Genomic DNA, 19996 nt, shown 5'->3' with positions numbered 1-19996 from the left:
AAATTGTTTCTGGTGGGATGATAAATCCTGTCCTCATTACTTTAGGTTGGTCATAAGCAGAAGCCTGGCTTTATTCTTTAGATACAAAAATCCAATTATATCTATTATTTAAAACCCTCTGATGTGTCCCTTAGGATATAAATCAAAATTGCACAAAATGGTCTAAAGGAACCTCCATGATCTTTCCCTGCTTCCCTTTCAGCTTTGCCAGTGCCATTCATCCTCTCCTTTCTTTGTCCTTCCACCCTGACTTCATCTAAGTTTTCAAGTTCACCAGTCCTCTGCCAGCTTCAGAGCTTGCCCCATGCTTCCACCCTCACTTCACCCCCTGCAGCATGTCAGCCTTAAGACCTAAAATTAAATTTTGCCTCTGCAGAAAAATTGTCACCAACAGCCTGGTCTTCTCCTTCCATGCCTTTTGTTTCAGTCACATCAAAATAAATAAAGTTACCCAAAATAGAAACTCTGGTATTTCTCACTGCTATTTGTCCTTGCTAGTCCCTCTACTAGAACTCTCTTTGTGCTTTGTCTGCTCAGATAGTTCCTATTTGTATTTTAAGAATCAAGGCAGGATCACCACTTCTTGAAAATTTTCCACTCTCATTTTCCTTCCCAATCTGTTACATGTCTCTTCTCCATGCTTTCTTATTACCCTCCACTATAGTGCTTTTCAAATTCTATTGCAAGAATTTGTTTTCTTGTCGCTCTCTCTAACTGGGTGTAGAACTGGGGTTTATGTGGTTCTTCTCTGCATTTCCAGAGCCTAGCAGAGTATCTACCTCTCTTTCAGTGCTCTTTTTTTTTCTTTTCTGATGAATAAATGGCTGTACAAGGCTCTTGCCCTCGCTAAACACTGATATGAGGATGTGTGAACACTGGCACTTTACAGGGAGAGCTCTGCCCTTGGAAAAAGGAGTTACATTAATCAAGCAGAACAAATCATATTGGATGCTATGGCCAATGCAATTAAGCCTTTGTCAAACTGCCTGACTTTGGCTCAAGATGAGAACACTGATGAAACGCCTCTCAACTGCCTGGGTTGGGGTCTGCTGAAATGGGCAATTACTGCAGTGAACAATCCATTACTTGTACTGTCAACAGTGTGTTTTTTCTCTCTAAATGCAGAATGAAGTGGAAAATGCTATGGGAACTCAATGGCATTTAATTTACTGATATGATGTGGTAGGAGCCATTCTTTAACTTGACTGTGACAGCAAGAGTGTGGGGATAAGCATGAGGTTGGAATGCATTGGGAAAGCTGTTTTAAACATCCTGTGCCTTGCTCTTCCCGTATGTAAAATTAGACTGATGGAAGAGAATGCTTGTCACACCATGGTGGTTACTATGGTGATCAATGACTGAGATGCAATGTTGTACTGCCCCAGCCATGCCAATTTCTTTCACTTTTGCTTTTTATTCCATAGAGGGAGAAATGACTGGCAGGTCTCATTTTCTTCTTTGAACTGGGAAAGTGGTTAGCAGGGCATGGCTTAGAAAGGCCATCATATTGGCATTTTGTGCAGATAACCCAGGGCTACTATGCTGGGATATTCACTCTCAGTGAGGACCTGGGCTACCCAAACTCTCCATATTATGGTGCACATAGAAACGTATGTGTGGCACACTGGGGTGAATGGATGAGATGTTTATAGCCAGAAGGGACCCAACCTGGGACTTTAGCTGCCCCAGGTCCTGCATGGGTGTTCCAAGGGTCAATGAGGTCAGGACTTTGGGTACTTCTAACCCAGTCATGGAAAACCAGTCAGGAAGCCCTGCTGTGGGCTCACTCAATCACTTCGCCACTACAGTGGCTGTATGTCTAGCTAGAGGCTTACCAATAAACACCATCAGATGCACTTAAGCCATGTTACAAGCATGGCTCATTGGGAGGTAATTGTTGGGGGCAAGATGGCTGGCACCAGATAATATTGTTGCAGAACTCTTGTAGTATAAAGACAACTAGTTCTTCCCCGTGGGCCAGAGGTGCAAAAACAGAACTCATTCTTGGCGAATGTAAGCAAAACAGACATCTATGAAAGCCCACTAGGCACTTACAGAGTCTTTGGGATGGCACAGTCAGTCTTGGAGAATCTATAACCAAGAGAGTGCCAAGCCCACCCATGGGGCCTCCTTGGTGCAGATCCCACTGTTGCAGGAAATGGACACTATCCAGAATGAGGCTGGACAGTGGACACCAGATATGTACCTTGTACATACTGATGACCGGGCACTGGAGACCAGAAGTCCACCCTGCACCCACTGATGACTGGCACCAGACACCAGATAACCACCCTGCTGCCCCTGAAAAGCTGGATGTTTTCACCACTACCTTCTCTCAAAAGGGATCCACATGGCCACTCATGTAGGCATGTCTGTTCCCAGCATCTAGGTCAGTGTTTGCACTTATCTATAAGGTGACCTGGACCAGCAGGGTCAGCCTTCTACCATGGTGAGGCGGGATTGACACACGGGATGCGAGCTCCAGGTAAGGACGGGGATCCAAATCAGCGCGTGGGCCACAGGATGACTAGCGCCCATTGCACTTTGCAAAGCCATATATCATTGTCTTCCACCATAAACCCGTCCCTTCTTCTTTCTTCTAGGCTGAGGATGCCATTGTCCTTCTCCCAGTCACTGGCCCAGAAACTTGGCAACTGGACTTGGTTCCTTGCTCTCCCCAAGCATTAGCCCATTTCCAAGTCATTACCATTCTTCCTCCTAAATTTTATCATTTGTCTCAGTTCTGCAGCCCCACTTATTGGGTCTGGGCCCTTTGCGACCTCTCCCGTGGGGAGAGCAGTACCTCTCTAGTGGCTTCCAGTTTCAGGCTGTCCCAGCAACTCATCCTCCCTACTGTGCCTGGTGATAAATTTGGCAAAGTGCTGTCCCTCTTGTGTAAAATCCCTTGGTGGTTCCCCATTGCTTTCATGAGAGAATTCAACCCCCTAGATCCTTTGGTGATAATTATTTTGACTTTTTGGACTCTTGTGCACTGAGTACTCCAGTGATACTCATTGTATCCAGCTACACGTACTGAGTACACACTAGATATGCTATACTAGGCCGTCCCCACACAATGCCCCAGAGGCAAGTGCCATTTTACAGAGGGAGAAACTGAGGCAAGCAACAATGGCGGCCCAGCCTCCAAACATAGGTCTCAAGCTCATGACTTCAGCCAGACCTGTGTTCACTCTGTCTTCACTGAATTGCTCGCAGCTGGTTGCATAAGATGTGCTTTCTGTCACTTCTGTTTGTTTGACTAGTCCTTTCCTCCTGCTTCAAATGGTGCCCTTCTTTGTCCTCTTACCTGAGTGTTACTTTGCTGCTTAGTCTGGAATCAACCTCCTCTGAGAAGCCTTTCCCAGTCTCCCCCATCACCAAATGCCCGACATTGAACCTCCTCCACCAGCACCCAAAGCCTTCCTGCCCGGCAGCATGCCTCCTGCCAGTGTGTGGAAGCTGAGAGCAGGGAATGGGGTCCTGTTTTGTCAGTGGGCACGCTGACTGAAGTGGTCCTCTAAAACACTCAGGGTGGTTCCTGTCACACTCAGGGACCCCTGAATGCTCTCAGCAGTCCTTGCTGCCGCATGCAAACCCGGACCGGCGGCAGCATGGGAATGTGCAGGCCAATTTCTCCAACAAGTGAACAGGTGGGCAGCCCCCTCCCACCCTTTTGTCCCCATCAGCCGCACCTTGGGAGAAAATATGGCCCCTGCTGTGCTAAGTATTATCTTGACTTTTCACACTTGAGAAGGTGCCTTCTGGAGCACTTCTAATGGACCATCTCCTGGCTGGCTAGATTCTAAAAAATCGTGTATTTTATTGCTCCAGAGAATTGACACTTTTTGTCCTTTAAGTCTTACTTTGAGGAGAAGACAGATGATTTCTGAGAGAGTAAGGTTGAGGTTGGAGCTGGAATTCTGTCATTTAAATGAAACTGAGAGTCACACGCCACTGTCCTGGGTATATCTACACTGCACAGCGACTTTGTCAATGGCGTCATGGTTTGGGAAGGCAACTGGTGAGGGCTCCCAGGGGCACTATGAGCCACGCTTCAGCAGTTCCTAATGGCTCAGGCCTAAGGTCCCAAGCCAGATATGCTGACCTTCTTTATGCCTGTAAGATCCACCCCGTAATTTCTCTTCATCTCACACTGTCCTGGGATCAACTGGCTTTTCCTTAAACTATGTCAGCCTGGCTAGTGATAAAGCTGGCATAAAGGTGAAGGGTCAATGACCATCACTGCTTGTAGCTTCAAAGTGCTCCAGAGAAGGAGCACTCTGGCTCTGTCCGGGGAGAAGCTGCCTAGCCGGGAAGCCCCCAAGGGCCCAGCATGTGGAAGGCCTGTGCAGCTGGCCCAGACGCCGGTGCCAGTGTTAATCCTATGAGTCCATGCAGTCCTCTTGCTACAGTGAAGTGTATCAATATTTGTAAATTCTCTAATCCATTTCAGTTGCCAGGACAGGGTAATATAAGTCAATACATTTCTTGGAAATTAGCAGAAACTTATGATCATAATAAGCAAATACAACTTGCTCCATCTTGGACTGCTTGAAGCCTGGGTTTTAATGTTTCTCACAAGAACCCCTTGTCAAATTGTCCTACTGAGTGAGACCTCAGGGGCAGCACATACCTGTGGGGACAGTGCCCCGGGCTTGGCTGGTGGCTGGCTGGGCTGTGTGCCGCAGGCAACTGCCCATCGGGGGAGAGGCTGCCTGGTGCTGGGCCTGGGGGGTGGTGAGGGGAAGGGCCGGCCTTGTGGCAGTGGCTGGGCTGCTCAGACTTCCACCACCTGGGTGGATGGTTGTGGCCATCCCTTTGGCCAGCGGAGACCCTCCAACGACATTATTCCGTGGTGGCCCAGCCCCTCCTACAGGAGCCCTGAGGAAATAAAACAGAATCAGTCAGGTGAGGTCACAGATGAAACCACACAGTACAGGCCATTAATAAAGGCCCACTCTTACCTCCCAACTCTGAGAGATGAAGGCCACACAGCCCAGGGCACAAATATAGTCCTGTAGGCAAACGATGCCCTGAGCTCAAGCTTGGCAGTGGAGCACCCTTTACAAAACCTTCCTGGTGGCTAACTTTCAATGTAAATAGTTAAGAAACAACAAAAGAACCCTAAGAATCAATATCAATCAAATATTTTGTACCAGAGCTACTGCCCTGATTCCGTCTAATACGCAGCTGTGTCCGTCCCCACACACATCCAGAAAGAGTGGATGACTCAGCCACATCCCACAAGGCTTGGACATATCTGGCACGTGGTGGGAAGCTGTGGCAAGGACCCATATCCCTCAGGACATGGCCACCTTCTCGTTTCTGCCAGCTTCTGGGAAAGGGCTCTGGGAAATGGGCCTTCAGAGGGTTGTCAGGGAACTTGCAGTGTCATACCAGAAATAGACGCCCTTTCACCCCAAGTTTCCAGATGAAAACAGTTTCCAGTGTTTTTTTTTTTTAAAGATTTTTATTTATTTATTCATGAGAGACAGAGAGAGAGAGAGGCAGCGGGAGAAGCAGGCTCCAAAGGGGCAGGGAGCCCGATGTGAGACTTGATCCCAGGACTCTGGGATCATGACCTGAGGTGAAGGCAGACGCTTAACCATCTAAGCCACCCAGGTGCCCCAGTTTCCAGTGTTTAAGAAATACGAGAAGAACACAGCAACTCTGAAAATGGGCTGTAGCCCTTTGATCCCCATGTACTTGCACCAAACTCATGCACTGTGGTGAGTGTGCACGATACAACAGAATCTGGGGGCTCGGAAGTTTCCGTGGATTCAGTTTTAGGGATCTAATATCTGCCATTTGTCCAAGAGCTGGGTCAAGTCCCCTTCTGTCCTCTCAGAGTCCTGGTCATGAGACACCAGAAGCCACGTGAAGGTGAGAGCAGTCACTGCCAGGTCCATCGCCAGGTCGGGGAGCCCCCACCCCATGTGGCTCGGTACCGCTGGGCCAGGACCTCAGTCAGGGATGGGCTGTGCCCCACTAAGTCAGGGTTCCTGAAGAACCACCATGGGAAGAGGGCCTCCTGGAAAAGGACTCAGCTGTCCAGGGACCACAGGCAGAGCCCCTAGAGCTGCCCTGAAATTCCCCTCTAACAAGGAACTCTGTCAGTGGGCCAGAATATTCAAAACCATGAATATTTTAAAAGATTTATTTATTTGAGAGAGAGAGAACGGGTGGAAGGGGTAGAGGGAGAGGAAGAGAGAATCTCAAACAGACTCTGTGCCGAGTGTGGAACCCGACATGGGGCTCAAACTCATGACCCTGAGATCATGACCTGAGCTGAAACCAAGAGTCAGACGCTCAAATGACTGCACCACCCAGGTGCCCCATGAATTTTTTTAAAAAAATCACATCTGCTATCTATTGAACTCACTTTTACCCTAAGAAAAAATCTGTAAAACTTGAATGAAGTGGGCTCACAAATTATGGGCCTTTCCAGGAAGGGCCCAATGATATATAAGCAAGCCCATATCATGGCCAGCACCACTCCTCTGGGTGCTTTGAAAAGTATGAATCAGTGTAGCCATCAGTGCAAGGTCTAAGCATTATTTAATTGTTTTCCTGTCAGTCTTGTCCCAGGGAGAGCAGAAATCCAGGGGCCATGTCTTCAGTTGATGTGCTTGTGCTGCAGGTAACCCAGAACTGTGCCCATGACAGGTTTCCATGAGTGAGACTGACAAATAAAATCAACAGCGGACCCCTCATCTTAGTAGGAAATTCTCAGATAACTCCAGATAACTTCTTGAGCAAATTTTTTAGATTGTATTTTCTGTTTTATAAAAATGATACAACAGGAAATTTGCAAAAGATAGGAAAGCACAAGGAAGAAGGAAATTTTTAATTACTCCTAATGCCATCACTCAGGAACAATTGTTAGCTTTTGAGAATGTATGTTTTTCCTTTGCATGTATGCATACGTGTGTCTTATGCATAGCAGGTTTATGTGTGACACACACACACACACACACACACACACACACACCAGCTGTACTCAGTTGGACGCACAGGCACGGGTACATGCGCGCACACACACGAACTTCGTGATCTTCCACCCCCACTTGGTGCTGTTGCCCTGACTCCAGCTCATTCTCCTCCCATCTTGTCCCCTCACAGCCAGAGTCTGCTGAGGGAATGACAAGCAAAACCTAATTCAGAAGGGGAAAAGCTTGCCACATGGAACCCTTGCCCAAGGGGAGCTCTGAGCTCATGTGGCAAAACCCTGTGGGCAGGGGAGCCCTTGTGACTTCTGGACTGTGTGTTTTCGGCTTTGCTCAGACCACAACATGATCTCCAGCAGCAGGGGAACGTGGGGAGGGGGGTGTGCTCCTCCTCTTCTGGGCAGCGACACCAGCCTCACCTGGAGACGGGCGTCACGTAGTTTCCTGGGAACACCCCAGACAGCCCAGTCCTCAGGGACGTTCCCTTGAACCAGCCGTCCTGACACTTCTCTAGGACCCGGTACATCTCGCCTTTCCGCAGCTCCAGCTCGTCGTTCTTCTGGGGCTTGTAAGCATAGAGCGCCAGGTACCTATGGGAAGAAGAGGAGGGCCAAGGATAAATGATGGCTGGCAGAGGTGGGCATATGCCATCTGGCATCACCTAGATCACAGGTGGGCTCATCTTTGGATGAGTCCCCCCTAAAAGGAGTAGCTGATGCCTCCGGGGCTTGTACACACCCTGCCTCACCGATTTTCATGATAAACCACTGCAGTGGCGCAGGGAAGGGGGAGAACCCAGCATTGCAATAGCCCACCTAGAGAACCAGGTCCTGAGAGGTACATGTGGGATGTGGGGGGAGGGGAGACAGACCTCTACCTTTTGCTCCTGGAGTCCAGGTCATTCCACCGCCCTGCGCTGGCTGACCCGGGCAAGCAGGCACCCTCCCGTCCAACAGCTCAGAGAGCCTACATGACTCATCCAAGGTCCTGGAGGATGGGCCAGAACTAGATCACAGGTCTTTGGGTCCCACCATCTAAAGTCTGATGCTCTGAGCCAGAGAAAACTCTAGGGAAAACCAAAAATGAACCAGGCAAGTTTTGGGCTGGATTTTCCTCGTTTTGTCTAACTAGGCCCTGGCTTACCTGCCTGGTTCATTGAATCAGTCTGAGCTGGAGGATACCCCAAAGGCCCTTTTAAAGAAAAGACAGTCTAGTTAGGGAATTCTCAGTTGCATCTTTCCTTGCAATATTTGTGCCATGACTAATAATTTAAATTCTACTTTTCTCTTAAGCCTATATTGAAGACAAACCAAGAACAAACTCAGTGGTGTAAATCCTGGCTTAGAGTTTAGAAGTTGGGCCTGTAACTTAGCCCATGACCCTGGGGCATGCCTCTCTTGTCACATACCTCATGATACCTCAATCTCCAGCCCCACAGGGCACTTGCAAGGACTAGATAATACTTGCAAAGTGCTTTGCTAGTTTGGGGGCTTGGGGAAATGGGTTTTAAATTGATAGAGAGAATGGTAACAGGCAACCACGTTGCTCACAAGATCCAGGAGGAAAGTTGGTGAGGCCTCAGTTCAATGAAAAACAAAAGATGAATTTTAAAGAAGTGTCATCTCTAGGATCTCCTACTAGGATGGACAACCTGGTAGGCATGTTCACCCCTCCCAGGGCCATGGGCATTAGGGGTTGGAGGACAGTCCCAGGTCTCTGGATATCTCAGGAGCCTCAAGACCCCCAGAGCACCTCCTGACCCTAGGAGAGGTCTTCTCAGGAGGTGAATACAGAAATGGGAATGACTCACTAGGGTTTAAGCAAGAAGAAAGGAGGCCCCCTGAGTCTCAGAGGCCCGGTGAGGAACAGGCTACAACAGAATGGGAACCTGTAAAGATGTCCTGTCCCTAACATAAAGTAAAATAAGGTAAAACAACATACACTGCCCCGTCCCCTCCCCTGGCCCTACGCACTGCAAGTGCCTCTGCTTCATTCAATGGAGGCCTTGCCTGGTTAATTTCCTTTGTTTACAGGTCAACCCCCATCCCTTCCCTTAGGGATGGAAAGGATGGCTTGCATCTTGATTTCTCTCTCTGTCTGAAAAGATAAATACCAACAGACAGGAAGGACTCGGGGCTTCAGGGAGGATAAAGGAAGCCATCACTGGAGAGGACCCCCTTGATTCATGTTTTTGATGCAAGGCCCAGGCGACAAAAAGAACCCGGGGTGTCATCTGTCTGTTCTCACATCTGATGACTCGCAGGAGCTCTCTGACGGTGACAGAGGAATGACCACAAACAGGAAAGTCACGTGACAACTGCGTTTGCGCCCCGGACACTGGCTTGCCCTTTAACCACTCAGGGGCCACCTCATGTGGGGAGGCATGGTGCGGGCTCAGGAAGGGGCAGGATGAACCCAAGAGGAAAGGAGAGGAGATGGCTGGGGCCGTGGGAGGCTTGTGAACAACAGCGACGCATGCCTTTTGTGCCTGCTCTCAAGGAAATGTAATTGAAGCATAAATCCTGTTTGCCTGCCTCCTTCCGTGTCTTCATGGTGTGGGAACAATCTTTTTGATTCTGTGAATGCACAGTGGCCAGGAGCACAGTGACAAGCTGGGGGTGACGGTGCCTTGGGGTGTGCGTGTGCACAACACAGCCCTCAGCAAACAATGATGTTTCTTTGGTCAGGGAGGGAGGAACCACATGCTGCCTTTGTTCTCTTTGCCCAGAGGGGCGACAGGCACTAGGCTCTCATCCCTGGCTTGGCCAACAAGACGTGGGCACCGACGTCCACTGCCCCCAGTCCCGGGGCCTGTGCCGAGCTTGGAGGCCCCCGTAGAGCAGTGATGCCACCACACGAGGCCCACCACTAGCTTGTGTCCTGCCAGCTGCCTCATCAGCCCCCAGGCCCAGGAGGAGACCACGTCCCATGCACCTCGGGCACATCCTCCTCCTCCCTCTGGGCCCCTGGCTGTCCGAGGACTGGGCCAGCGGGCTATCACCTGTGTCCTGAAAAGGTACTCCACAGTTTCCTGCCTGCCTGGGCTCTGCTGGAACAAAGACCCCTTTTCCAAAGGCTGCTTTCACGTGCGGAGGGTCAAGACTGGCCGACATCCTCAAAGAGGGCACCGTGTTAGAGAGTTTAAATGCCCTGCTCTTCCACTCTCATCTCCACAGTCGTGGGGGATGTGAGGAATCCTGAGCAGATGAGTCCTCCCATGACAGATCATCCTGTCCTCAGCTAGGATCCTGGCGTGAGGCAGCCACCTGCCACCACGTAGCAGATCTACCTCCTCAGGAGGGTGAGAGCCAGTGCAGAGGGAGCTCAGTCCAGCCTGGAGGAAGGGGACCATGCGTATGCGGCTCCAGCTGGGGTTCCCAGCAAACCTTGGCTCAGGGCAGCTCTACACCAAGGTGTCCCCTGAATATGCTAAATTTGCACCTATGGTCCCTTCTATCTGGAGCTCTCTTTGCTCATCCTGCTATCCTCCACTCCCCACTACATTGTATCCTCCACGAGGGTAGAGATTCTTTTTTTTTTTTTATTTTTTTAAAAGATTTTATTTATTTATTTGAGAGAGAGAGAATGAGAGATAGAGAGCACGAGAGGGAGGAGGGTCAGAGGGAGAAGCAGACTCCCCGCCGAGCAGGGAGCCCGATGTGGGACTCGATCCCGGGACTCCAGGATCATGACCTGAGCCGAAGGCGGTTGCTTAACCAACTGAGCCACCCAGGCTCCAGAGGGTAGAGATTCTTATCTGTTTTGTTCTCTGCTCTAACCCCAGGATCCAGAATATGTCTGGCACTCCCAATAAATACTTGTTTTATAAAAGAATAAAGTAGGGGCTTTGGTGTTGAGACTAAGACAAAGACTGCTGACGGGAAGTGTGTCTGTGTGTGTTTCTGTGTGTGAGCACGTACAGCCCCAAGGTCTGCCGGCTGACCTTGAACAGAAAAACAAGCACAAACAGGTATCAGCTTTCTTCATTCAGAGGCCAGTGTGGAGTTGGGACTGTGCCAGGAGGGAACGGACACCATGGGGAGGCAAGAAAAGGCAGAAAGGACAGGTCTGTGGGACGCTGGTGTCTCAGCAGTGAGGAGAAGAGTGCAAAGGAGAAGCAGAGGGTGAATGACAGGACAAGAGGGCAGACAGAGCTGAGTTTGTCCAGGAGGGATCTGAGCTGCTCAGAGAACCCAGGCAGACAAAAGCAAGTAGGGAAGGCAGTGAGCTGGGGGAGGGTGGGAGACACCCAAGGCACAAGGTACGTGGGTGAGAGGTGAGTCAAAGAGGGGAGGAGAAACAGGAGTCGAAAAGTTTCTATTAACAGAGTTTCCAAACTGGCTTGTCCAGCTCCTGGGGGTCAAGGAGCCCATTAAACAGGGGCCTGTGGGTGGCATAGAGAAGGTAGCTTTGACGAGGGATTGCCTCTTTGCCCCTCCACCTATCCTTGCAGCCCCTGGGACCAGGGTGACTTCTGTGTGCCACCTGCACTGTCCCCCTGCTGAGTGGAGTTTGAAGCTATGGCTGCCCAATCATGAGCTGGCCTTGCCAGTGAGAGGACAGATCCCAGGCAAGTGTATAAGGCTCACGTTGGCTCAACAGCCCAAGGACTGGCACCTGCACCTGCCCACACCAGGCTCAGTGAGTGATGTGCATCAGCACCCAACATCCACAATGGGGGAAGCACACTGCAGATTTAAAAAACAAAGCAAATGTTAGCAAGGGCAATAAATACCCCATGAACAATTTGAACTGTTTGACAGTCATGTTTGAGATCCTGGGGGGTAGCCATCAAATAATTGAAAGTTAATTGTCTTATACAGGGTGGGAGGAGCAAGATGGCAGAGGAGTAAGAGACCTAAATTTCATCTGGTCCCAGGAATTCAGCTGAATAGGGATCTAACCATTCTGAACACCTATGAACTCAACAGCAGATCGAAGAAAAGAATAGCAGCAACTCTCTGAACAGAAAAGCGACCACTTACTGGAAGGTAGGACGCGCAGAGAAGTGAATCCGAGGCGATATTCGGGAGGATAGACGGCGGGGGAGGGGGCCTCCGCCGCTTCTGGCAAGTGATAGAGCCGCGGAGCACAAAATTGGAATTTTTAGAAGTCGGCTCCGCTGAGGGACGTTGTTCCAGTGGCTAAGTGGGGGGCGGAATCCTCGCGGGACAGTGTGGTCTCAGGACCCTCGGGGTCACAGAAAGACCGGGGGTGCCTGAGTGTGGCAGAGCTCCCAGGTATCGGAGCGGGGAGGCCGGCTGCAGAGACGGAGCTGAGGGGTGGGCTCTCAGCTCGGGGTTGCCATAAACCATGATCCGCGGCCCAGTCGGGCCACTGCTCCTCCAGCAGGGACCCAACAAGCGGCAGATCTGGGGAGACTCCCCTTCCTCTCCTGGGAGGAGTGGCGCGGGAGCGCACCGCAGGGATCTGCTTGGTTTGGAGACTCCACACGGGGTTGGGTGCTAGAGATAGAAATGCTCGGTCACAGGCCGGGTGAGCACGCAGTGCGGCCGGAGACCAGAGAGACGGGAGTGACTGCTTTTCTCTGGGGGCACACTGAGGAGCGGGCCCCGAGTTCTCAGCTCCTCCAGGTGGAGATTGGGAGGCCACCATTTTCACTCTGGTCCTCCAAAGCTGTACCAGAGCTTGCAGGGAACAAAAGCTCCTGAGAGCAAACCCGAGCAGCTTGCTTAGCCGGGACCAACAAGGGCGGGGCAAAGACATTTGGGAACCACGGCAACAGGCCCCACCCCCAGAAGATCAGCAAGAACAGCCAGCAAGCCAAGACCAAGTTTACCGGTCAATGAGAATGGCAGAACTCCAGCGCTAAGGGAATACTGCACATAGAATTCATGACTTTTTCCCCATGATCCTTTAGTCTTTCAAAGTTAATTTTTTTAATTTTCTTTTTTTTTTTGAATTTTTCTTTTTCTCTTTTTCAACCCACATCTAATCACTTTTTTTAAAAAATCTTTTTTATTTTTCATTTTTAGAGTCATATTCTATCCCTTCATAGTAGTTAACCTTGTTTTTGGTATATATATATATATATATAAGTTGTTCTCTCTTTAAAATTTTGGGATACAGTTTCTTCTAACAGACCAAAATATACCCCAAATCTCTAGTGTATGGCTTTGTTCTAGTCTCCTGCCTGATCACATTCTCTCCCCCCCTTTTTTTAAATCCTCTTCTTTCTTTTTTCAACCAACTTATCAATTCCTTTTATAAAATCTTTTATAATTTTTATCTTTACAGTCATATTCCATCCCTTCAGCATATTTACCTTTATTTTTGTACATATATAAGCTTTTCTTTCTTTAGAATTTTGGGAGGCACTTTCTTCTAAAAGACCAAAATACACCCAAAATCTAGTGTGTGGCATTGATCTATGCACCAGCCTAATCATATTTGATCATATTCTGTTTTTTGTTTGTTTGTTTATTTTCTTTTTCTTTTTTCTTTCTTTCTCTTTCTTTTCCCCTGGTTTCAGGTCTCTTCTGATTGTTTAGTGCATATTTTTCTGGGTTTGTTGTTACCCTGTTAGTATTTTGTTCTCTCATTCATCTATTCTCCTCTGGACAAAATGACAAGATGGAAAAAGTCACCTCAAAAAAAAAAAAAAAAGAACAAGAGGCAGTACCGACTGCCAAAGACCTAATCAATATGGACATCAGTAAGATGTTGGAACTAGAGTTCAGAATGACAATTTTAAAGATACTAGCTGGGCTTGAAAAAAGCATGGATGATATTAGAGAAACCCTTGCTGGAGAAAAAAAGAACCAAAATCTAACCAAGTCGAAATCAAAAAGGCTATTAATGAGGTGCAATAAAAAATGGAGGCTCTCACTGCTAGGATACATGAGGCAGAAGAGAGAATTAGTGATATAGAAGACCAAATGATGGAAAATAAAGAAGCTGAGAAAAAGAGAGATAAACTACTGGATCACGAGGGCAGAATTTGAGAGATAAGTGATACCATAAGAAGAAACAATATTAGAATAGTTGGGATCCCAGAAGAAGAAAGAGAGAGAGGGGCAGAAGGTATACTGGAGCAAATTATAGCAGAGAACTTCCCTAATTTGGGGAAGGAAACAGGCATCAAAATCCAGGAGGCACAGAGAACCCCCCTCAAAATCAATAAAAATAGGTCAACACCCCGACATCTAATAGTAAAACTTACATGTCTCACTCTGAAAAACAAACTGAGGGTTCTAGAGGGGAGGGGAGAGGGGGATGGGTTATCCTGGTGATGGGTATTGAGGAGGGCACGTTCTGCATGGAGCACTGGGTGTTATGAACAAACAATGAATCATGGAACACTGCACCAAAAACTAATGATGTAATATATGGTGATTAACATAACAATAAAAAAATTAAAAAAAAAACTTACATGTCTCAGAGACAAAGAGAAAATCCTAAAAGCAGCTCGGGAGAAGAGATTGTAACCTACAATGGTAGAAACATTAGACTGACAACAGACCTATCCACAGAGACCTGGCAGGCCAGAGAGGACTGGCATGATATATTCAGAGCACTAAACAAGAAAAAGATGCTATATCTATAGAATACTATATCCAGCTAGGCTGTCATTGAAAATAGAAGGAGAGATCAAAAGCTTCCAGGACAAACAAAAAGTAAAGGAATTTGCAAACACAAAACCAGCCCTACAAGAAACATAGAAAGGGGTCCTCTAGGCAAAGAGAGAGCCTAAAAGTAACAGAGGCCAGAAAGGAACAGAGACAATATACAGTAACAGTCACCTTACAGGCAATACAATGGCACTAAATTCCTATCTTTCAATAGTTACCCTGAATGTAAATGGGCTAAATGCCCCAGTCAAAAGACACAGGCTATCAGATTGGATTAAAAAACAAGACCCATCCATATGCTGTCTGCAAGAGACTCATTTTAGACCCAAAGACACCCCCAGATTGAAAGTGAGGGGGTGGAAAATATTTACCATGCTAATGGACACCAAAAGAAAGCTGGGGTGGCGATCCTTATATCAGATGAATCAGATTTTAAACCAAAGACTACAATAAGAGATGAGGATGGACACTATATCCTACTTAAAGGGTCTAACCAACAAGAAAATCTAACAATTGTAAATATCTATGCCCCTAACATGCGAGCAGCCAATTACATAAGGCAATTAATAACAAAAGCAAAGAAACACATCGACAACAATACAGTAATAGTGGGGGACTTTAACACACCCCTCACTGAAATGGACAGATCATCTAAGCAAAAGATCAACAAGGAAATACTTTATTTTTTTAAAAGATTTTATTTATTTATTTGACAGAGACACAGCAAGAGAGGGAACACAAGCAGAGGGAGTGTGAGAGAGAGAAGCAGGCTTCCTGTGGAGCAGGGAGCCTGATGCGGGGCTCGATCCCAGGACCCTGGGATCATGACCTGAGCCGAAGGCAGACGCTTAATGACTGAGTTACCCAGGCGCCCCAGAAATAAAGACTTTAAATGACATACTGGATCAAATGGACTTCACAGATATATTCAGAACATTCCATCCCAAAGCAACAGAATACACATTCTTCTCTAGTGCCCATGGAACATTCTCCAGAATAAATCCCATCCTAGGTCACAAATCAGGTCTCAACCAGTACCAAAAGATTGGTATCCCTGCATATTTTCAGAACACAATGCTTTGAAACTAGAATTCAATCACAAGAGGAAAGTCAGAAAGAACTCAAGTACATGGAGGCTAAAGAGCATCCTACTAAAGAATGAATGGGTCAACCAGAAAATTAAGGAAGAATTAAAAAGATTCATGGAAACATATGAAAATGAAACACAACTGTTCAAAATCTTTGGGATACAGAAAAGGCAGTCCTAAGAGGAAAGTATATAGCAATACAAGCCTTTCTGAAGAAACAAGAAAGGTCTCAAATACACAACCTAACCCTACACATAAAGGAGCTGGAGAAAGAACAGCAAGTATAAGCCCAGCAGGAGAAGAGAAATAATAAAGAGCAGAGCAGTAATCAATGAAATAGAAACCAAAAGAATAGTAGAACAGATCAACGAAACTAGGAGCTGGTTCTTTGAAAGAACTAACAAGATTGATAAACCCCTGGCCAGACTTATCAAAAAGAAAAATGACCCAAATAAATAAAATCATGAATGAAAGAGGAGAGATCACAACCAACACCAAAGAAATACAAACAATTATAAGAACATATTATGAACAACTATATGCCAGCAAATTAGATAATCTGGAAGAAATGGATGCATTCCTAGAGATGTATCAACTACCAACATTGAACCAGGAAGAAATAGAAAACCTGAACAGACCTAGAACCACTAAGAAAATTGAAGCAGTCATCAAAAATATCCCAACTAACAAGAGCCCAGGGCCAGATGGCTTCCAGGGGAATTCTACCAAACATTAATGGAGAATTAATACCTATTCTTCTGAAATTGTTCCAAAACATAGAAATGGAAGGAAAACTTCCACACTGTTTTATGAGGCCACCATTACCTCGATCCCCAAACCAGACAAAGACCCCATCATAAAGGAGAGTTAAATATCCTTGATGAATATGGATGCAAAAATTCTCACGAAAATACTAGCCAGTAAGATCCAACAGTACATTAAAAGGATTACTCACCACGACCAAGTGGGTTTATCCCTGGCCTGCAAGGTTGGTTCAACATCCACAAATCAATCAATGTGATACAATACATTAATAAAAGAAAGAACAAGAACCATATGATACTCTCAATAGATGCAGAAAAAGCATTTGACAAAGTACAGCATCCTTTCTTGATCAAAACTCTTCAGAGTATAGGGATAGAGGGTACATACCTCAATATCATAAAAGCCATCTATGAAAAACCCACAGCAAATATCATTCTCAATGGGGAAAAACTGAGAGCTTTCCCCCTAAGGTCAGGAACGCAGCAGGGATGTCCATTCTCACCACTGCTATCCAACATAGTATTAGAAGTCCTAGCCACAGCAATCAGACAACAAAAAGAAATCAAAGGCATCCAAATCGGCAAAGAAGTCAAACTCTCACTCTTTGCAGATGATATGATACTTTCTGTGGAAAACCCAAAAGACTCCACTTCAGAACTGCTAGTACTCATATAGGAATTAGGTAAAGTGGCAGGATATAAAATCAATGCACAGAAATCAGTGGCATTCCTATACACCAACAACAAGACAAAAGAAAGAGAAATTAAGGAGTCGGTCCCATTTACAATTGCACCCCAAACCATAAGATACCTAGGAATAAATCTAACCAAAGAGACAAAGAATGTGTACTCAGAAAACTATAAAATACTCATGAAAGAAATTGAGGAAGACACAAAGAAATGGAAAAATGTTCCATGCTCATGGATTGGAAGAACAATTTTGTGAAGATGTCAATGCTACCTAGAGCAATCCACACATTTAAGGCAATCTCCATCAAAATACCATCCATTTTTTTCAGAGAAATGGAACAAATAATCCTAAAATTTGTATGGAACCAGAAAAGACCCCGAATAGCCAGAGGAATATTGGGAAAAAGAAAAGCAAAACTGGTGGCATCACAATTCCGGACTTTAAGCTCTATTACAAAGCTGTCATCATGAAGACAGTATGGTACCAGCACAAAAACAGACACATAGATCAATGGAACAGAATACAGAGCCCAGAAATGGACCCTCAACTCTATGGTCAACTTATCTTTGACAAAGCAGGAAAGAATGTCCAATGGAAAAAAGAGAATCCCTTCAATAAATGGTGTTGGGAAAATTGGACAGCCACATGCAGAAGAATGAAACTGGACCATTTCCTTACACCACACACAAAAATAGACTCAAAATGGTTGAAGGATGTAAATGTGAGACAGGAGTCCATCAAAATCCTAAGGGAGCACACAGGCAGTAACCTCTTCAACCTCAGGCACAGCAACTTCTTCCCAGAAACATCGCCAAAGGCAAGGGAAGCAAGGGCAAAAATGAACTATTGGGACTTCATCAAAAGAAAAAGCTTCTTTACAAGTAAAGGAAATAGTTGACAAAACCAAGACTATTGACAGAATGGGAGAAGATATTTGCAAATGTCTTATCAGATAAAGGGCTAGTATCCAAAATCTATAAAGAACTTATCAAACTCAACACCCAGAAAAACTAATAATCCAGTCAAGAAATGGGCAGAAGACATGAACAGACATTTCTCCAAAGAAGACATCCAAATGGGCAACAGACACATGAAAAAGTGCTCAACATCGCTCGGCATCAGGAAATCCAAATCAAAACCTCAATGAGATGCGACCTCACACCAGTCAGAATGGCTAAAATTAAGAAGTCAGGAAACGACAGATGTTGGCGGGGATGCGGAGAAAGGGGAACCCTCCTACACGGTGGGTGGGAATGCAAGCTGGTGCAGCCACTCTGGAAAACAGTATGGAGGCTCCTCAAAAAGTTGAAAATAGAGCTACTCTATGACCCAGCAATTGCATTTCTGGGTATTTACCCCAAAGATACAAATGTAGGGATCCAAAGGGGAAAGCGCACCCTGATGTTTATAGCAGCAATGTCCACAACAGCCAAACTATGGAAAGAGCCAAGATGGCCATCGACAGATGAATGGATAAAGAAGATGTGGTGCGTGTACACACACACACACACATACACACACTGGAATATTATGCAGCCATCAAAAGGAATGAAATCTTGCCATTTGCAACGACGTGGATGGAACTGGAGGGTGTTATGCTAGCAAAATAAGTCAATCAGAGAAAGATGTGTATCATATGACCTCACTGATATGAGGAATTCTTAATCTCAGGAAACAAACTGAGGGTTGCTGGAGTGGTGGGGGTAGGAGGGATGGGGTGCCTGGGTGATAGACATTGGGGAGGGTATGTGCTATGCTGAGCGCTGTGAATTGTGTAAGACTGATGAATCACAGACCTGTACCTCTGAAACAAATAATACATTATATGTTAAAAAAAAAAAAGAGGAAGATAGCAGGAAGTGAAAAATGAAGGGGGGTAAATTGGAGGGGTAGACGAACCATGAGAGACTACGGACTCTGAGAAACTAACTGAGGGTTCTAGAGGGGAGGAGGGTGGGGGGATGGGTTAGCCTGGTGATGGGTATTAAAGAGGGCTCGTTCTGCATGGAGCACTGGGTGTTATATGCAAACAATGAATCATGGAACACTACATCAAAAATTAATCATGTAATGTATGGTGATTAACATAATAAAATAAAATAAAATAAAATAAAGAATATAAAAAAAAGAAAGTTAATTGTCTTTTGGGAAGGAGCCGATTATCTTTCCCTCAACATTCAGGATCCCCATGCCATTTAACAGAACAAAGACTTTGCATTCATTTCTCAGCACACAAGGGGAGTTTCCATCCTCCCCGTCAAAACAAAAATGAAAAAAAAAAGATTCTTTACATTATGGTTCTCAAGTCATCCTGCTTAAGACTTTTCTGTCAGAAAAGTCTTCAAACTTCCATTTTTTTTTTAGATGAACACAGACATGGTTCCTGATGACCAAAGCAGGAAAAAGAGCAACCTGGAGGTGAACGTGGCTAAACACGGCTGCACGGTCTGTCCGACTTGGCTAAGTGTGCGGGCCGCAGAGCCCCTGAACGGGGCACCGGCGCCCTCCCCACAGCCCGAGGTCGCATGTCTGGCACAGGACCTGCTGAGAGGTGGCATCCCTGCGGTCAGTTTGCAAAGAGGCAGACTGGGATCCTGTGCTACATCGTGCCTCCTCACGTGGGAGGTCTGGGTTCTCAGCAGCGGGAAGCCAGTATTTCCTTCACAGTTTTTGGTATTCCACTCATTCAACGCTCAGTGGACAGATGCCTCTGGGGTGCTAACAGAAGGTGTCATTTCCAGGGAGGCCACCACCTCCAAGGGACGACACGCCCCTCTTCCTCAAAACACATCTCTAAAGTCTCAATTGCTCCTCAAAAACTGTAACTGTACCTTTTGTATAAGCGGGTGCCTGGGCCACCAGCTAGGGCCAGACAAGGGCACAAGGGCAGGGGAGTGGCGTTTGCCAGGGCCAA

General features: G+C 46.6%; 1 protein-coding gene across 3 annotated transcripts in view; it reads right to left on the bottom strand.

Moving 5' to 3' along the window:
• The window catches only part of SH3RF3 (SH3 domain containing ring finger 3), a 361498-nt gene that overhangs the window by 65303 nt on the left and 276199 nt on the right, over positions 1-19996 (bottom strand). For all 3 annotated transcript variants that reach the window (XM_025869126.2, XM_073897932.1, XM_073897934.1), the window contains exons 6-7: positions 7367-7537; positions 4634-4881 (exon numbers count right to left, since the gene is read on the bottom strand). In XM_025869126.2, coding sequence (XP_025724911.1) covers positions 4634-4881; positions 7367-7537 — 419 coding nt within the window. The remainder of the gene's footprint in view (positions 1-4633; positions 4882-7366; positions 7538-19996) is intronic.

This window comes from Callorhinus ursinus, unplaced genomic scaffold (assembly GCF_003265705.2).
Source record: "Callorhinus ursinus isolate GAN/ISIS: 27379988/994484 unplaced genomic scaffold, GSC_fseal_2.0 scaffold10, whole genome shotgun sequence".
Lineage (NCBI taxonomy): Eukaryota > Metazoa > Chordata > Mammalia > Carnivora > Otariidae > Callorhinus > Callorhinus ursinus.
The sequence above is the reverse complement of the archived record's forward strand: the minus strand, read 5'-3'. Positions and strand labels throughout refer to the sequence as shown.